The sequence below is a fragment of the Haliotis rufescens genome, unplaced genomic scaffold (assembly GCF_023055435.1).
Source record: "Haliotis rufescens isolate VD_foot unplaced genomic scaffold, xgHalRufe1.0.p SCAF_3, whole genome shotgun sequence".
In the NCBI taxonomy this organism is placed as follows: Eukaryota; Metazoa; Mollusca; class Gastropoda; order Lepetellida; family Haliotidae; genus Haliotis; species Haliotis rufescens.
Window position 1 is genome coordinate 63905880 of NW_025964001.1, and position 18577 is coordinate 63924456.

Sequence of the window (18577 nt, forward strand, 5' to 3'; positions counted from 1 at the left end):
TCTTACATATTGTAAAAACAAAGTTAATAGGTCACATTTCTCAAATCTTCGTTTAAGTAATCACAAACTAAAACTGGAAACTGGTAGATATACAAAAATACCGACCCCACTGGAACAACGTCTCTGTGAAACATGAGATGTCTTAGAAGACGAGCAACATTATGCACAGTTGTATAAATTACAACAAAAAAGAGAATCACTACTACAAATAATCCTCAATCATGATTAAGAATTTGGTACACTCTGTTAAAAGGACCAATTCTTAATAATTTTACCAACAGTTATCCAGAAACAATTTCCAAGATCTGTTATCATATCGACAATTATATAACAAATTGCTTGTATGTACAACATTACCATAATTTTGCTCAATTCTCATATTGTTCCCATATCATTATAATACACTTGTTTTAAAATAAAATTGTTAGAACGAACTTCCTTTGTATGTTGAATGTACCTGTGTGCTTTGGACTTACTGTGCATATATTTTGTGGTTTGTGATAGTGTAATACTGCCACTGTTTCTCCATGGAATGTTACGCAATACATATCTAATCTAAAACATCTACATTGTATGATGGTTAGTTAAAGTTGTGTACGGGGGCACTGTTGGTCCAGTCGCCTAAGGCGCTGCAATTCGTTATGCAGAGTTGTGTCCCTTGGACACTCCAACCCATGACAGTGCATGTGTTCGAATCCCGGTTCGCTCCGATTATGTTTCAAGGTTTGTCAGCACCATACCCGTGCTCGTGGGTTTCACGAGTCGTTCTGTGTTTGTTTATTTTATTAACATTAAAAGGTAATCTAGATTGCGAAAAGTATGGCCCATTCACGATAACGCACTTTCCATAAACAAATACGCAGCCATTTTACAAAGGTGTAAATAGCAAACATTGCAATTACATCTGTGGAAAAAGTATAATCAAATATTTTTAAAAATAAATAAATTAGCGCTATGATAAATAGTGTGTACCAATCACCTGTTGGGAGATTGTTAATGGTAAAACATCCAATATGAAATACGAGATGTCTCTGAGCATATATTGTACTAAATAAAAATGTAAACTGATATTCTTTTGTTGGCAAGATGTATTTTTGCACACTTTTTAGTTGAATGGCCATCACGTAACTATGCAAGATGGATAGGGTGTAGTATTGCATGGTACTGACACGTGCCCGATGTGAACGCCAGTCTACGAATCAAGTTCAGCCATATAATGTCCCTCTTGACCTTTGTCAAACAAATAAGACTAAAGATAGTCTTAACAAATACATTTTAATAAAAAGACTCCACGTATACAACCAAAATACCACACCATGAATACATTAACAATGCATGTATTTCCTATTCAGTTACTCATAAGCCCCCGTGGACTTTTAAAAAATGCGACTTGGCGCCGTTCAATTATACGTGTTGCCGCACTGTACGACTCCGACGAATAACTGTCATATGGTTTAGTTAACTGTTGTGCACACAATGTAACAGCTTGTGATAATTCTTATTCTACCATGAATTTGGAATTTACTCGATTCTGATTGGTCAATCGGAGGCTATTAAATCACAATAAACCCCCTCTGATTGAAACAGCTGGTTTGACGGCCGCATCACCGCGGAAGCTAATATTCATAGAATAGTACTATTTTCAGTCATTGTCGGTAAGCATATTTAAATAACTATATCTACAATTACAGGTTACAAAATGCACAGATGCGCGTTCGGTTCCAAATTCAATTTAGCGGGGTTAAATCTTCAGGTAACCTAGCTCTACATTGAAAACACAGTATGTTTATCTCCTTATTGAAAATAGGTAAACATTAAAGCAGGATCAAAAAGAAAAAATCGAAACTTAAACCAGGAGAACATCCGTGTGGTTGAAAGATAAATGTCGATAAACATTTCAATAAAATGTGTATATAAGAGTTGTATGATATGATCACATACGTTTGTCTTTCAATAGGTGTGGTCATCTAGTTTATATGTAGATCCAAATGAAGGCTATATCTAAAAGCGAAATGTCCCCGACAAGTGTGACAAACATGAACGATTACCCACAAAGCATGATATATAATATCTATCAATGATAGAACGTTCATTATAGATATGGGAGCGGTCGGGTAGCCTAGTGGTTCAAGCGTTCTCTCGTCACGCCGAAGACCCGGGTTCGATTCCAGACATGGGTACAATGTGTGAAGCTCATTTCTGGTGTCCCCGCCGTGATATTGCTCGAATATTGCTAAAAGCGGCGTAAAACCATACTCACTCACTCACTCACTCAATATAGATATGAGTTCAAATTGCTTTTAAAATGCTCGAATCCACTTAATCCACGCATGCCACATTTGAACCCTGACACCTGACATCCGACTGTTATTGAGGACTGCAAAGACAATCCCTTAGTCAATGCGTGCAGCGTCCCGGCGATGAACGTGTCCCCAGCTCCCAGAGTGTCCACCACATGGTCAAGCTTCAGAGCTGGAGAGGTAACGGTTCCTGACGTCGGCTCTTTGCCAGCTGCCCCGCATTCGCCCCACGCACATATAACGGCTTTTCTGAAATAAGGAAGAGAACTGACCTGATGAAGGTGTAAGCATATACTCCGAAGCCTTGTGTTCCTTAAAACGAAGAGGTTGGCATCCACACATTCTCTTCCTTATGTGTGTCACTTCTAAATGCCTTTTCTGAGACTTATTCGTAAGAGGCGACTAACGGGATCGCGTTGTCAGGCTCGCTGACTTGATGATGATTGTCATCGTATCCCAATTTCGTAGATCGATGCTCATGATGTCAATCACTGGATTGTCTGGTCCAGACTCGATTACTTATAGACCACCGTCACATAGCTGAAATATTGCTGAGTGCGGCGTTAAACAACCAATCAAAGACATATTCTGAAATAAAGTGCATTTTTCCTGATGACACCTTTTGTTGGATCATCGAGGTCGGACGGTGTTTGGCTTACGGATTTCGATAGAGAAAAAAAGGATCGAAAGAAAGCACTGTTCGGGATTTTAGTCGCCATCTTATAGTGTGATTTGGATCGGTAGGGTGATGACAAAAAACAAACAAACTTGACTTTGAGTCTTAATAAATCTTGCCAATCTGATTTATTCTGTCTGCATTTCCTAAATATAAATGAAGACTACATGAGTGGGTGAGTTTGGTTTAACACTGCTTTGAGTAGTATTCATGTTATTCCAAGGCGTGTCAGCCTCATTGATTGGCACGGAATGCTTAAAGTGATCCAGTTTAAAGAAGTTTACTGCTTTTGGTGTCACAAAAACAATCGGGGCAGTCGAACCCCAATGGGATGCATCTCTCAAAAAGAGGGGTGAGGTCAAATGGGGTTTAACGTCGCGTCCAAGACAGGGTAACAACAAGTACCATCTGATATCTTTTGTTATGATGCGGCCGGGAATCGAACCCGGGACCTTCAGCTCTCCAGGCGGACGCTCTACCAATAGACCATATATATATATATACTGAGTTTGTGCAGCTATTTGTAACTATGATGATGGTAGAGCGGTTGCCGGGAGAGCGGAAGGTCCGGGCTTCGATCCCCAGCCGCGTCATACCAAAAGACGTTAAAAAACGGCCTGCTGCACACCAATAAGGGGCTAAAACAAGGACTGGTGGACTCGGAGTCAGTATACTGTGTCTGAGTGGGGTTAGACTGTGGCTTGGTATCTCAGTGGGCTAGCACTGTAAATCGGCATCAGTCCGGACTAGCACAAACACACACACACACACACACACACACACACACACACACACACACACACACACACACACACACGCGTCGCTACATAAGTGCAATAATCTTGGACGCGACGTTAAACCCCATTTCACCTCACCACCAGTAAATCACTAAAGGTTCACTAAACAACAATCAAAGCAGCGTAAACACCTAAAGTCTGCGAAGAAGAAATCAAAATTTGTTCAAAATCAGCTGGCAAGGTGATGGCTTCAGTTTCCTGATATTCCAAAGATATCCTACTGGTTGAATGCATCCCTTAAAACCAGGCTATTAATGGATAATATTATGCTTATCTGATCAGCCAAATGCGTGACAACACGAAAGGTAAACCTCGTGGAAAACTCACTAAATGTATGTTGTTCCACCAGAACAATACACCCGTGCAAAGTCTGGCCTTCAAATCATTGAACATCTACCGTATTAACCAGATTAGGCACTGACAGATTTCCACCTCTTCCCAGACTTGGAGAAAGGGCTGTCTGACACGCATTATTCAAAAAGTGATGAAGTCATTTCTGCTGTGGAGGACTTTTCACACCACTAGGAAGAATCCTCCTTCACCATTTAGGTCACGTGTCATGTTAGGTTGTCCAGGCTTTGGGTAACGTTCGATTCCTACCTTTATGTTTTATTTTCTTGTATAACGTTCTTTTAACATTATTCCAGTTATATCGCTTGTCAGCTTCATGTGGGAGGAAAGCCCGAAGTGATGCGAAGTGATGCGAAGTGACGTTTACCTCTTCGGTGAAACCCACGAGCACGGGTCTGGTGCTGACAAACCTAAAAACATAATCGGGGCGAACCGGGATTCGAACCCACAATCATAAGTTTCTTGCGTGCCCAGGGGACGCAACTCTGCTCAGCGAATCGCGGCGCCTTAGACGACTGGGCCACCCGTGCCCCTTTCTTATATGACATAACAAAAATGATAATCATAAAAAGAAACAGTAGCCTTGATGATAGATATAAGTGATGTTGTCCTGAGTGAGTGAGTGAATATGACGGGCGAACGCTTTGACCACTAGGCTACCCGACCTCCCCGATGTTGTCCTGAGAATTGCGTACCTTGGTCGACACGTCTGTGCAAGACCTTCCACTGCGTCTACCATGCTGGTGTACCCATAATGCTGTGCGAACTCCTTGCTGACGAACACATAGTCAGCCATGTTGAACAAAACATCTGCAAAAATTCAGTGGTACCCAATTAGCCCTCAATATCACATAACAATCAATTATAATAAAATATTATTTTGATTGTAAATTTAATATCAATCCGGTCTTCGAACCCACAGTGCCAGAGTAAGGCACCAAATCACAAAGTCAGTAATATACCTCACTCAGCCACCGAGGCTTCCACAAAATGAAAGTCCGACAACTGGTAGTATAGATCACGTACTTTGTGTACCCCTCTGACAATTGTAAACTGGCACGGCTCCCATGGCCGAAACCTATGAACACACAACGACATTTAGAAAGTGGTCAAATGTAACAAATGTTATATTTGGAATAACACTTTCTTAGTAAAGTACAGATTCTAGAACTTTTTATCCCCCGCCCCAACGAAGTTGGCGGGGGATATAGAAATGGGTTCCGTCCGTGTGTGTGCGCGTGTGTGCGTGTGTGCGTGTGTGCGTGTGTGTGTGCGTGTGTGCGTCCCGAAATCGTTTCCGGAGTATAACTCAGAAACCGTTAAATATTTCTCTACGAAACTTTGCATGTCTATCAGACTCATGCTGAACTGGTGCCTTTTGCTATTTAGGAATTTTATAAAAAAAACATTTTTTACGTTTCCATGGCAACAAGTTGGACTTAGGTTCTAAAGGGTAGAGTTTGTTTCCGGAGCATAACTCAAAACCCATTCAATACTTTCCAACAAAAACTGTGCATGTTTACCAGACACATACTGGACTGGTGCCTCTTGCTATTTAGGAATTTTAGAAATTTTTATTTTTCACGTTTCCATGGCAATAAGTTGGACTTAGGTTCTACAGGGGTGGTGTTCGTTTCCAGAGCGTAACTCAAAAACCGTTAAATACTTTCTTACAAAACTTTTTCGGAATAGATCCTTATAACGTTGTCAGGCAACTATTTTCACTGCCTATTTTCACTGAGTGCGGCGGTAAACGAAAAACAATAATACCATGGTGTGGACGGCGTGGGTTCTCAAACTCCACAGATGTGACGATCTTGTCCTCCGTCCCAGCATTGTGGTCGAGCACCCGCTTCAGCATCTTTGCGACCTCCGGACAATTGGGACGCGTCTGGGAAAAACCGGCAAGTATCACATTACGGGTACTTGTCTAAGCATTAACAAACAAATTAAAAAAATACTACTTTTCATCGCAAAAACGTTTTGGTGGATTGGTTATAGCTGCTATCGAAACTGCATGATTGTATTTGTATATATGCTCGAATCTACAAGAGTCGGTTGGTGGAGAGAAATGTGCTTGCATTTGTACACAAATCATTCCTACAAATGTTTTAAGTTATTAAGACCGCCTCCGTGGTCTAGAGGTAGAGCGTCCGCCCGGAGAGCGGAAGGTCCGGAGTTCGATCCCCGGCCGCGTCATACCAAACGACGTTAAAAGATGGTACTTGTTGTTACCCTGTCTGGCGCTCGGCATTAAGGGGCTAAAACAAGGACTGGTCGGCTCGGAGTCAGTATACTGTGTCTGAGTGGGGTATTCATGTTAAACTGAGGCATGGTATCTCAGTGAGCTAGCACTAAATATGGTTTAGAACAAGCAGCCACACACACGTGCATGCATAAGTGCAATAATCTTGGACGCGACGTTAAACCCATCACCTTTAAATTATTAGGGCATTTACCGACGCTTCTTCATTGCTATCCATTATCTACATTGTATACGGATTTCGAGTATTCCCTTATACATAGAAACATTCTATAACACTGCAACATTTGAAAAATTGAAGTTACCTCAAAGTGAATCCACTTATACAGATCCAAATTCACGCTGATGAAATCATTATAAGTCATCTCGCGAAGTCCACTGAAACATATTCATATAATGTTTATATAAGCATACCATCAATCAACAATCTCAATTTAACGGTATATTGCAAGATAAATTTGACTCTTTAAGGTGAGATGAGGATGAACGGTGGTCATATAACGGCAGGGGCACATAACTTTCTCCTAAAGTGGTGGTGTTGGGGTGGCGGGGGGGAGGTAGGCCTAGGATCCGTGGTATGTAGCCAATAAGATAAGCAATATAGGCGTAGATGTTGTAACTGGTGTTAGTGATGTTAGTGACACTGTCTCTGTGTAATTAATGTACGCATTAGATTGATATTTATAATAAAATATGTTTGTTTTTGTTTGGTTTGTTGTTTAACGTCGCACTCAGCAACATTATAGCTATATGGCGGCAGTCTGTAAATAATCGAGTATGAGTGAGTGAGTGAGTGAGTTTGGTTTAACGCCACTTTTAACATTATTCCAGTTATATCACGGCGTTAATCGAGTATGGACCAGACAATCCAGTTATTGACATCATAAGCATCGATCCACGCAATTGGGATACGATGGCATGCATCAACCAAGTCAGCGAGCCTGACCACCCGATCTCGTTAGTCGCCTCTTACGACAAGCATAGTCGACTTTTACGGCAAGTATGGGTTGCTGAAGATCAATTCTACCCCGGATCCACGGGTCCAAAACATGGGTTAGTAGACGAAGTGTTTTAACAACTTGAATGAAACATGCTCTGGTAGCCACTTGGCCACAGGCCTACAAGAGTTATGTGTTTTTCCTGAACAGAGTTAATCATCGAGTGCTTGTTACTCTCACAGAAGGAGTCTGAGGCAGGTTAATTTTGTAAATGAAATGTATATGGTAACCGCTTTCTAAAATTGATTATGAGGACGGCTTGAAGCATTGCACCCTTAATCTGGTTTAGTGTATTTGTCATGCATGTGCTTCCATAAACCGATTTGTTTGTTTTTCTGTTTTTTGTTTAACGCCCCAATGAGCAATATATATGGCTGCGGCTTGTGAATAATGGATTCTGGACTAGGCAATCCAGTGATTAGTCGGGGTACGTTGACACACAACCAACCAATTCGCTGAGCCTGCCCATCCGGAATTGTGTTCACTTTGACAGATTAGAATCAACTTTCTGAGGCAAGGGAGTTAATTGACTGTAAAAGTCCAGTTTTCACCCTTGCCGAACCAGAAAGGAATTTCTGGGCTCGATTGTAGAGACACCAGTGGCTATTACGAGTTATGTCCCTTCTATGTTCCTCATATTGACCAATCAGATTCCACCTCTCATATCACTTGCATTTGCTTCAAACAAAATGGCGGCGCCCAGACAAGACGATCTGATCGAAGTACATCAAATCACGTGAGCACCTTGATTAAAAACATGAAAAGATTTGGAATGCTAGTATATATGTTGACGCTAAATTGACGGTACATGTTTTGCTAATCTTGCAATCGACCTAAATCGGCACGGCAGTTTACGAACCGAATGTGGATATTGTTTCTCGATTTTGATTGGACTGTATATAAACTCGTTAGTACAGACAAAACATAGCTCCAAAATTCCATCCTCGTTCGGCAAGATGGATTATTAATATTATTTTATGATAGAATGTCCGATACAACTATCTACAGAGTATCTCGTTGTGCCTGGAGTAGTAAACCATTTAAACTGGGCTTCATGTAGTGTTTGTGCACCTTCCTGGAGGAACTTACTTTCTTGAATTTAAGATGGTTCTTGATCCATTCTGTTTGTTTAATATAACAGTTGCTGTAGGGCAGCCAGATCCTTCACAAACTACAAGATGCTTTGTGCCAACGCAATGGGCTTTAAAATCCTCCATTAGAAACCTGTAACAGAATGTAACGTTCATTACGATGTGAATGGTAATATAGGTGAGAGTAGAAGACGTAAGAGATACCGTTACCTCAGAATATACTTCAACTTTCTGTGTGTTCGCGAAAAGGGATTACGGGAGAGGATAGATGAGATGGAGGCGATACTGCAGGATAAGCTACATATTCATTGGCTATCGAGTGTCATTGTTGTAACGTATTGGAGGGTAGATGAGATGGAGGCGATACTGCAGGATAAGCTACATATTCATTGGCTATCGAGTGTCATTGTTGTAACGTATTGGAGGGTAGATGAGATGGAGGCGATACTGCAGGATAAGCTACATATTCATTGGCTATCGAGTGTCATTGTTGTAACGTATTGGAGGGTAGATGAGATGGAGCCGATACTGCAGGATAAGCTACATATTCATTGGCTATCGGGTGTCATCGTTGTAACGTATAGGATGGTAGTTGAGAGATAGGGCCGATACTGAAGGATAAGCTACATATTCATTGGCTATCGGGTGTCATGGTTGTAACGTATTGGAGGGTAGTTGGGAGATGGAGCCGATACTGCAGGATAAGTTACATATTCATTGGCTATCGAGTGTCATCGTTGTAACGTATTGGAGGGTAGTTGAGATATGGGACCGATACTGCAGGATAAGCTACATATTCATTGGCTATCGGGTGACATCGTTGTAACGTATAGGATGGTAGTTGAGAGATAGGGCCGATACTGCAGGATAAGCTACATATTCATTGGCTATCGAGTGTCATGGTTGTAACGTATTGGAGGGTAGATGAGATGGAGCCGATACTGCAGGATAAGCTACATATTCATTGGCTATCGAGTGTGATTGTTGTAACGTATTGGAGGTTAGTTGAGAGATGGGGCCGATACTGCAGGATAAGCTACATATTCATTGGCTATCGAGTGTCATTGTTGTAACGTATTGGAGGGTAGATGAGATGGAGCCGATACTGCAGGAAAAGCTACATATTCATTGGCTATCGAGTGTCATTGTTGTAACGTATTGGAGGGTTGTTGACAGATGGAGCCGATACTGCAGGATAAGCTACATATTCATTGGCTATCGAGTGTCATTTGTTGTAACGTATTGGAGGGTAGATGAGATGGAGCCGATACTGCAGGATAAGCTACATATTCATTGGCTATCGAGTGTCATCGTTGTAACGTATAGGATGGTAGTTGAGAGATAGGGCCGATACTGCAGGATAAGCTACATATTCATTGGCTATCGGGTGTCATGGTTGTAACGTATTGGAGGGTAGTTGGGAGATGGAGCCGATACTGCAGGATAAGCTACATATTCATTGGCTATCGAGTGTCATCGTTGTAACGTATTGGTGGGTAGTTGAGAGATAGGGCCGATACTGCAGGATAAGCTACATATTCATTGGCTATTGGGTGTCATCGTTGTAACGTATTGGAGGTTAATTGAGAGATGGGGCCGATACTGCAGGAAAAGCTACATATTCATTGGCTATCGAGTGACATCGTTGTAACGTATTGGAGGGTAGTTGAGATATAGGACCGATACTGCAGGATAAGCTACATATTCATTGGCTATCGAGTGTCATCGTTGTAACGTATTGGAGGGTAGTTGAGAGATAGGGCCGATACTGCAGGAAAAGCTACATATTCATTGGCTATCGAGTGACATCGTTGTAACGTATTGGAGGGTAGTTGAGATATAGGACCGATACTGCAGGATAAGCTACATATTCATTGGCTATCGAGTGTCATCGTTGTAACGTATTGGAGGGTAGTTGAGAGATAGGGCCGATACTGCAGGATAAGCTACATATTCATTGGCTATCGAATGTCATCGTTGTAACGTATTGGAGGGTAGTTGAGAGATGGGGCCGATACTGCAGGATAAGCTACATATTCATTGGCTATCGAGTGTCATCGTTGTAACGTATTGGAGGGTAGTTGGAAGATGGGGCCGATACTGCAGGATAAGCTACATATTCATTGGCTATCGAGTGTCATCGTTGTAACGTATTGGAAGGTAGTTGAGAGATAGGGCCGATACTGCAGGATAAGCTACATATTCATTGGCTATCGAGAGTCATCGTTGTAACGTATTGGAGGGTAGTTAAGAGATAGGGCCGATACTGCAGGATAAGCAGTATAACTAAGATCGTAGTTTTCAAGAAGGGTGGTATTTTATCTAAAACAGAGAAATGGTACTATAAAGGTCAGCGACATGAATGTGTTCCCTCATATAAATATTTAGAACAATTATTTTCTAGGTCATATCATGGTCTGTTCATGTGAAAATGAGGCGGCACAAGCTAAGCAAGATCTATGTGGTGTGTTAAAATCTTAATAATTAATAAGAGGCGGTCGGGTAGCCTAGTGGTTAAAGCGTTCGCTCGTCACGCCGAAGACCCAGGTTCGATTCCCGACATAAGTACAATGTGTGAAGACCATTTCTTGTGTCCCCCGCCGTGATGTTGCTGGAATATTACTTTAAGCGGCGTTAAACCATACTCACTCACTCACTTAATATTTAATAAACTTCTATCCCATGAACTGTTCTTTAAAATTTTATTATACGGCTCTTACTTGTGGGATGTTGATATTGGGAAGGAATTGAAACCATATAAGTGTTTGTTTCAAGAGACTGTTGTTTGTAAAGCAATCAACATCAAACCATGACGTCAGAGGTGAATGTGGAAGCTACCATATATATTTGTTTGGATTGATGCTCATGATGTCAGTCGCTGGACTGTCTGGTCCAGACTCGATTATTTACAGACCGCAGTCATATAGCTGGACTATTGCTGAGTGCGGCGTAAAACAACAAACAAACAAAACAAACTTTCTCAGTTGTGATGCCGTTCCTCTAGATGGAAATGAGACTGGACGATATGAAGAGGAAGTAAAACAGCACATGTTATGTTCAGATAAACAAAATATTATTGAAGATTAATATCATTCTAAGATGCAAATTTATTCAACAAAATACAATCTTTTCCCGAAATAACATACTTTTGATGTTAATGACATTAAATAATGTAGCCATTATACATTATATAAAGCAACTTCCACTTACACTTATAAGCAAGTTACCCTTCTAAAGCACTTACATTTACACTTATAAAGCACTTACATTTACACTTATAAAACAACTTACACTTGTAAAACAACTTACATTTACACTTATAAAGCAACTTAGTTTACACTTATAAAGCAACTTATACTTAAAAAACAACTTACACTTATAAAGCAACTTACATTCACACGTATATAGCAACTTACACTTATAAAGCAACTTACACTTACACTTATAAAGCAACTTACATTTACACTTATAAAGCATTTACATTTACACTTATACAGCAACTTACATTTACACTTAAAAAGCAACTTACACTTATTAAGCAACATACACTTACACTTATACAGCAACTTACATTTACTCTTATAAAGCACTTACATTAACACTTATAAAGCAACTTACACTTACACTTATTAAGCAACTTACATTTACACTTATGAAGCACTTACATTAATACTTATACAGCAACTTACACTTATAAAGCAACTTAGGCTTACACTTATAAAGCACTTACATTAACACTTATACAGCAACTTACACTTATAAAGCAACTTACACTTACACTTATAAAGCACTTACATTAACACTTATACAGCAACTTACACTTATAAAGCAACCTACACTTACACTTATAAAGCAACTTACACTTACACTTATAAACACTTACATTTACACTTATAAACCAACTTACATTTGCACTTAAATAGCATGTATGTTATGCGATGTATTGATTCTCCATGTAACTGGCCTACGAAATGAATAAATATTCACTGATCGAGTTTTTGATGAAAGCATGTAGTTGAGTATACTCTACCAGTACAACCTTCCTTGTACATCCAGATATTGACTACCTGTTAGCTATTGGCGACATCAATATGACAGAAGGTCTACTGTATAGTTTATTTTCGATTTGTTATGCAAAAAGACAGGGTTACTGATCGAACGCATTGATCCAAGCATTTAACGAACTGAATATGTACGTGTACTGTATATTTCAGGATATGAGCAGTCCAGTGGAGCTGAAATTAACTATACAATTTAGCTCTGCCAGGATCCGCTCAGCATGTGTTCGAATACAAAACTGGCTGTAATTATGATCCCTGGTTTGTCAGCAGCGAACTCGTGATCTCTCATGCATTCTACTTAGAAACAAGTTAAGAACTACCTATTTCCTTCATATTATTATAGTTAATCTGTCATAGCATGCCAGATTCACTACTGCAGTCTAGAATAGTTAGTTTGTCGTGGCATGATAGATTAACTGTAATAATATGATAGAACCGGGTGGTCCTTAATTGGTTTAGCAGTATATAACTTAAATACTCTTCATGAGCTACGTCAAACCAAACTTACTCAAACGCTTACCGTTTTTCTGCTCCGTCCGTTATGGTACCCATGAACTCCGCATCCTCGCCCATCAGAGAGAGAACGGTGGCTGTATTGGAGGCATTCCCACCCCTTTGCCATTTGGAATCTGCACACCTTCACGTCAACAAGGCAATGACACTTTCGTCATAATGTGCACAGTTACTATCAGTACCAACACAGACACCAATAACAACATCACATCGTCAAACTGGGACCTCTAATATAAACGCTCACGCATACACCAATAGTAGCATCACATTGTCAAGTTGTGTGCAGTTACTATCAATATCAACACAGACACCAATAACAACATCACATCGTCAAGCTGTGTGCAGTTACTATCAACACCAACACAGACACCAATAACAACATCACATCGTCAAGCTGTGTGCAGTTACTATCAACACTCACACAGACACCAATAACAACATCACATCGTCAAATTGGGTGCAGTTACTATCAATTCCAACACAGACACCAATAACAACATCTCTCCTCAAGTTGTGTGAAGTAACTATCAATATCAACACATACACCAATAACAACATCACATCGTCAAGCTGTGTGCAGTTACTATCAACACCAACACAGACACCAATAATAACATCACATCGTCAAGCTGTGTGCAGTTACTAGCAATACCAGCACAGACACCAATAATAACATCACATCGTCAAGTTGTGTGCCTTTACTATCAATACCAACACAGACACCAATAATAACATCACAACGTCAAGTTGTGTGCAGTTACTATCAATATCAACACATACACCAATAATAACATCTCTCCTCAAGTTGTGTGCAGTTACTATCAATATCAACACATACACCAATAACAACATCTCTCCTCAAGTTGTGTGCAGTTACTATCAATACCAACACAGACACCAATAACAACATCACATCGTCAAGCTGTGAGCAGTTACTATCAATACCAACACAGACACCAATAATAACATCACATCGTCAAGTTGTGTGCCTTTACTATCAATACCAACACAGACACAAATAATAACATCACATCTTCAAGCTCTGTGCAGTTTTCATGTGTGTTATCACTTATTTATTTAATCATTTCTTGGTGCGGTTTTAGACTAACATGCGGATCTGGAGCAGTGAGTTATTTCCTATCTGTACAAATGCCTACCTCTGTCCAGTGTCTTCAGTCGGGTATGTTTCCACAACAAGGATGGCATCCACACAGACAAGACCTACACACAGGATTGTCTTCTTAGGTGACGTCATCTAGATGAACAAGTGTGACGTCATAATGACACTGATCGGATATCATCATATGCATTATTATTTTGAAGTTTAAGGGATTTACGGTGATGTGGTTGGTTTATTTGCTGCTCACATGACCCGTTCATTTTTCAACAAACTTGAAAAAGTGAAGTTTACAAGAAATACATAAACTTCACCTTTTGACGTTTACAGCAGTTTTGACCGGAACTACTTTTCATGAAAATCCCCAAGTGGAACACTTCTCTATTGTCTTCCCTCCTCACAACGATCGTGAAGATCGGCAATATCGGACAATAATCTAATGTTTCTTTTACGCACAAGGTTTCATTAAAACGCTCCTTTACATATTCGCATTAAATTAATGAATATACTAAAAACAGTATGAATATTAAAATAATATCCTATTAGGGGGTTATCGTCTGCTATTCCTGATCGCAAATCACCATGGATCCCTACGGACATTTTGACTTAGAATGGCCTTCTAATGTCTCTGCACCAAAGGAAGATCAGCAAACAGGCATGGACGATGATGATTTATTTACTGTCATCAATAGATTCTGACAGTCTTTTTCATCCTCACTGAAGTTCAATTTGAAGGATTTAGAGTCTCAACGACACAGCATATCAACCCTAAAAAAACACCATTGAACATTTAATCAAGGTGCTGACGTGATTTGATTCACTTCGGGAAGTAAGACCCGCTTTATTACCATGTAGATTTTTATTATCCATCAGATTGTGTAGACTGGGCGCCGCCATTTTGCTTAAAGCAAATGCAACTGATATGGAAGCTGACATTTGATTGGTCAATAGGACTGACGGAGAAGGGACAAAACTCATAACAGCCACTAGTGGCGCTAGGATCGAGCTCAGAAATTCCAGGCTAGTTCGGCAAGGGTGGAAACTGGCTTGGAAACCACAAGGATGAAAACTGTTGGTCGAACTATCGATGCATTGCGGTTATTGCGGGTAGCCTAGTGGTTCAAGCGTTCGCTCGTCACGCCGAAGACCCGGGCTCGATTCCCGACATGTGTGTGAAGCCCATTTCTGGTGTCCCCCGCCGTGATATTGCTGGAATATTGCTAAAAGCAGCGTAAAACCATACTCACTCACTCACTAGTCGGGAAAGATTTGATTGTTTAAACAAAATTGATTAAATTTAAAATACTGAAGAAATATAATTTTCACCTCAAGTTTCACAAACTCTCTCTCGCTGGAACTTCAGGGTGATGTCCTGGCACAAGCAATATTCTGCCAATAAAAGCGCCCTTAATCCCAATTCATGATCAGTCACTCACGTTTACCTATAGATGTTTGGAACGAGTACAAACACTGGAGTTAAGCTTTGGAAAAGTGTTATGGTAGACATGTGGAGGACGTTTCTAAATTTGACGCATCACTGACGAGAATGATCGATGAATTTGACTTGTACCATATATTCCCGTGTGAGTTTCTGTTGACTAACTGACTGTGACGGGCGCCAGGGGTTGGGTAGCATACGCATACATTGTCGCGAACATCTGGTGTCATCACTATTTGATAGTGATCGTTTATAAATCACTATCAAATAGTGATGACACCAGGCATGCTTAGCGGCGGACCATTTGATATTTGGAGTGGGGGTTCTTGTGTTGAGTCATGTTTTTTTCTTCATTTTCAGGGCATAGGATTTGTTTTTTGTCACATTTCCAATTCAGCCTATGGATAAAAATGTTACATTTTTCTCACTACTCATTCACTAATACATAATAACTGTACATGTGTAGGTAATTTTTCAACTTGGCAATGAAAATACCAGTATACTAAAGTATTTAATATAATAAAAGACTATTTCTACAACGTCCATGGTGGCAAAAACCCAGAGCGCAGTTGTCTTCATTTTGACAGAAATGAGATCAACTTGGCATGTTTGTACTCATAACTACTTAAGGAATGTACTTTTCATTTACTTAGATTGTGGATGATGGACATTAGTAGCATAACTTTTGAACACAAGAAACATCAATAGCAATCTGAAATATGGACACGTTGGATATAAACCCCGAATAGTGTTACAAAATGTTTGGGAATCAATCGCCCAAACACAACCAAAACGAATCGCAAAATGATACACGTGCTACAGTACCCAGAGCAGTGGAACTTGAGTTTGAAATGAAACTTGCACCTTCAAAGATATGGGTATAAAAGGAACGATGTACTGTTCATTCTCACCCAAATGTTGACATTAAAATTAAATGAAAAGGTCAACGCTACAACAGAAAGAACAGGCTGTTGGCATGATGTACCAAGGATCAACGCATGACAACGACGACGCAGGGAGTATTGGCTGCAGCCGAATGACAGTCACCAGGCGCACAGTCTGTTACCGGCAGACAGGGCGGACGAGAGACAGGCCTAGGAATGGCAGACCTTCTGTCACCACCACCCAAGAAAACGCAACATATGTATCCTCCATTTGAGGAATCGTGTTATCATGGCGATGTCACCAGCTGAGACAGTCATCCTGTCAGTAGCAGGACGGTGTCCAGATGAGGTCATCGGTACAATATCAGAACTAACAGACCACGACGAGACGTAATGTTGATACCGGAATACCGACATTGAAGGGCTCGAACTCTGCGACGCTGGTTGAACAGAAACTAAACAGTCATGTTCACGGGAGCGAGCAGATTCCAGCGTTTCAAAGCAGATGGAAGAGTTTTTGTCTACCGTCGATTAGGAGAACGAACGTCCCATTGTTGCGACCATGATGTCTAGCCGTTTTGAGGACGCGGCATTATGGTTGAGGATGGCGTCTGTAGCCAAATCAAGGCGGCATCATCAGCCAAGCCATGACACTTCAGGTGATTTTGGAAGACAAAATCATAGGACAGCATTGCATTGACCAGTCTCTTTATCATGCTGTGCTACCGATCTTGCAACAGAACCCGGTCCCATACACAAGGCATTACAACGTCTTCTCCTAGCCAGCAGAGTTACCAGACTTATCACCTATAGAACTCTTGTGGGATCACCTTACAGAGATCACAAATTACAGCACGACCAGGTCGTCCTTATACCAAGGATCAGAATCAAGCACATGTCCTCCGAGAAGAATGGCGTCAAATCCCATTTCTTGGGATCACACCTCACATCTTCTGCCTGCCGCCGAGTTGTCATACGCGATATTGAAGGATTGAAGGATTAAAGGGAGTTGCATGTGCTCATTTCAGTCTTGATCGTGGAGCGAATACTGAACAAGTGTCCCATCCTCCAAACTGTGGACACAGTACCTTCATTTTTGTATTCTTTACAGCAGAACCTATAAGGATGCTGTTAACTCTGAGCCAACGGAGCTGAAACTTTGATTTCTTGGTCCATCACGTCAATCAGAATATATTTTCAATTTTAAGAATACTCATTTTAAGTTTGAATACTCATTCAAGTGTTAGGTGTTTACTAACTATATACTAAAACGACCCTAGGCATGTTTATATTATTTCGGGATTTACGGTTTAATCAACTAACTCAATCAACTGTTTGATTTGCATTCTAGAAATTGGCAAATAATTAAGAAAAACGTACAACTCTATGGATAGCAACTTCTGGATTATTGTATATAGCGACATTTCGATGTAGATTCTTACACCGTTATCTAGCTCTACATCGAAACGTAGCTATATACAATAATCCAGTTTTTCTTAACTAACTTAACGTACATATCTGATATATATCTGTTTTTACCGAAGATGCATCAGTGTGACGTATATGTTGAATAAAATGTGATACATAGATCACCGGGTTCATTAACAACTACCTCCAAACTGTGGACACAATACGTCCATTTGTGTTCACATTTGAAGTGACTATTAATAAAATATAGAAACATTAATAGGAAATAGAATGCATTGAAAATGTGAAATTAGCTTATATTTACCTTAGTGTACGAAGAAAGGGACGCATCCACCGGATGTTGCTATGTCAGACAACTGTATGTCGCGATTTTCACTTGGTAATCTCGGCCGTCCTCGGTTTAATTTAATCAATCCGTGCATATCGATTGTTCGTGCAGCAGATGTTCTTCAGAATTAACTTTGTAAGCTAAAATTCTTTCTATTTTCACATACATATGATTAGTTAGGTTTAAACATGATTGTACAATGTCATACATATAATTCATTGTTGAATTGGAGGGGAATTGTCGAATGGAACAACATTTGCATATGTTAACAAGGCAACAAACTTAGAAAAGATGTGCATTATTTCAGAATTTCTTTTACTTTGTGTTCTTTG

General features: G+C 40.2%; 1 protein-coding gene across 1 annotated transcript; it reads right to left on the minus strand.

Moving 5' to 3' along the window:
* Positions 1–1697: 1697 nt before the first annotated feature.
* Positions 1698–18306, minus strand: LOC124132391 (ketohexokinase-like). The gene is made up of 8 exons (XM_046496287.2): positions 18222–18306; positions 14208–14305; positions 13058–13174; positions 8475–8609; positions 6693–6765; positions 5895–6015; positions 4820–4934; positions 1698–2549 (listed from the first exon to the last, which is right to left on the minus strand). Exons 2-8 carry the CDS (start codon positions 14303–14305, stop codon positions 2273–2275), a joined length of 936 nt encoding a protein of 311 aa, XP_046352243.2. The 5' UTR covers positions 18222–18306; the 3' UTR covers positions 1698–2272.
* Positions 18307–18577: the final 271 nt, after the last annotated feature.

Bases quoted from the DNA above. Each gene is read 5' to 3' on its own strand.
- LOC124132391 (XM_046496287.2), bottom strand. From the start codon at position 14,305: ATGACGTCACCTAAGAAGACAATCCTGTGTGTAGGTCTTGTCTGTGTG. The intron at 13,175-14,207 runs GTAGGCATTTGT...GTTGACGTGAAG, and splicing joins ACTGAAGACACTGGACAGAG to GTGTGCAGATTCCAAATGGC. The intron at 4,935-5,894 runs GTATTATTGTTT...GAATTTTTGCAG, and splicing joins CCCACGCCGTCCACACCATG to ATGTTTTGTTCAACATGGCT.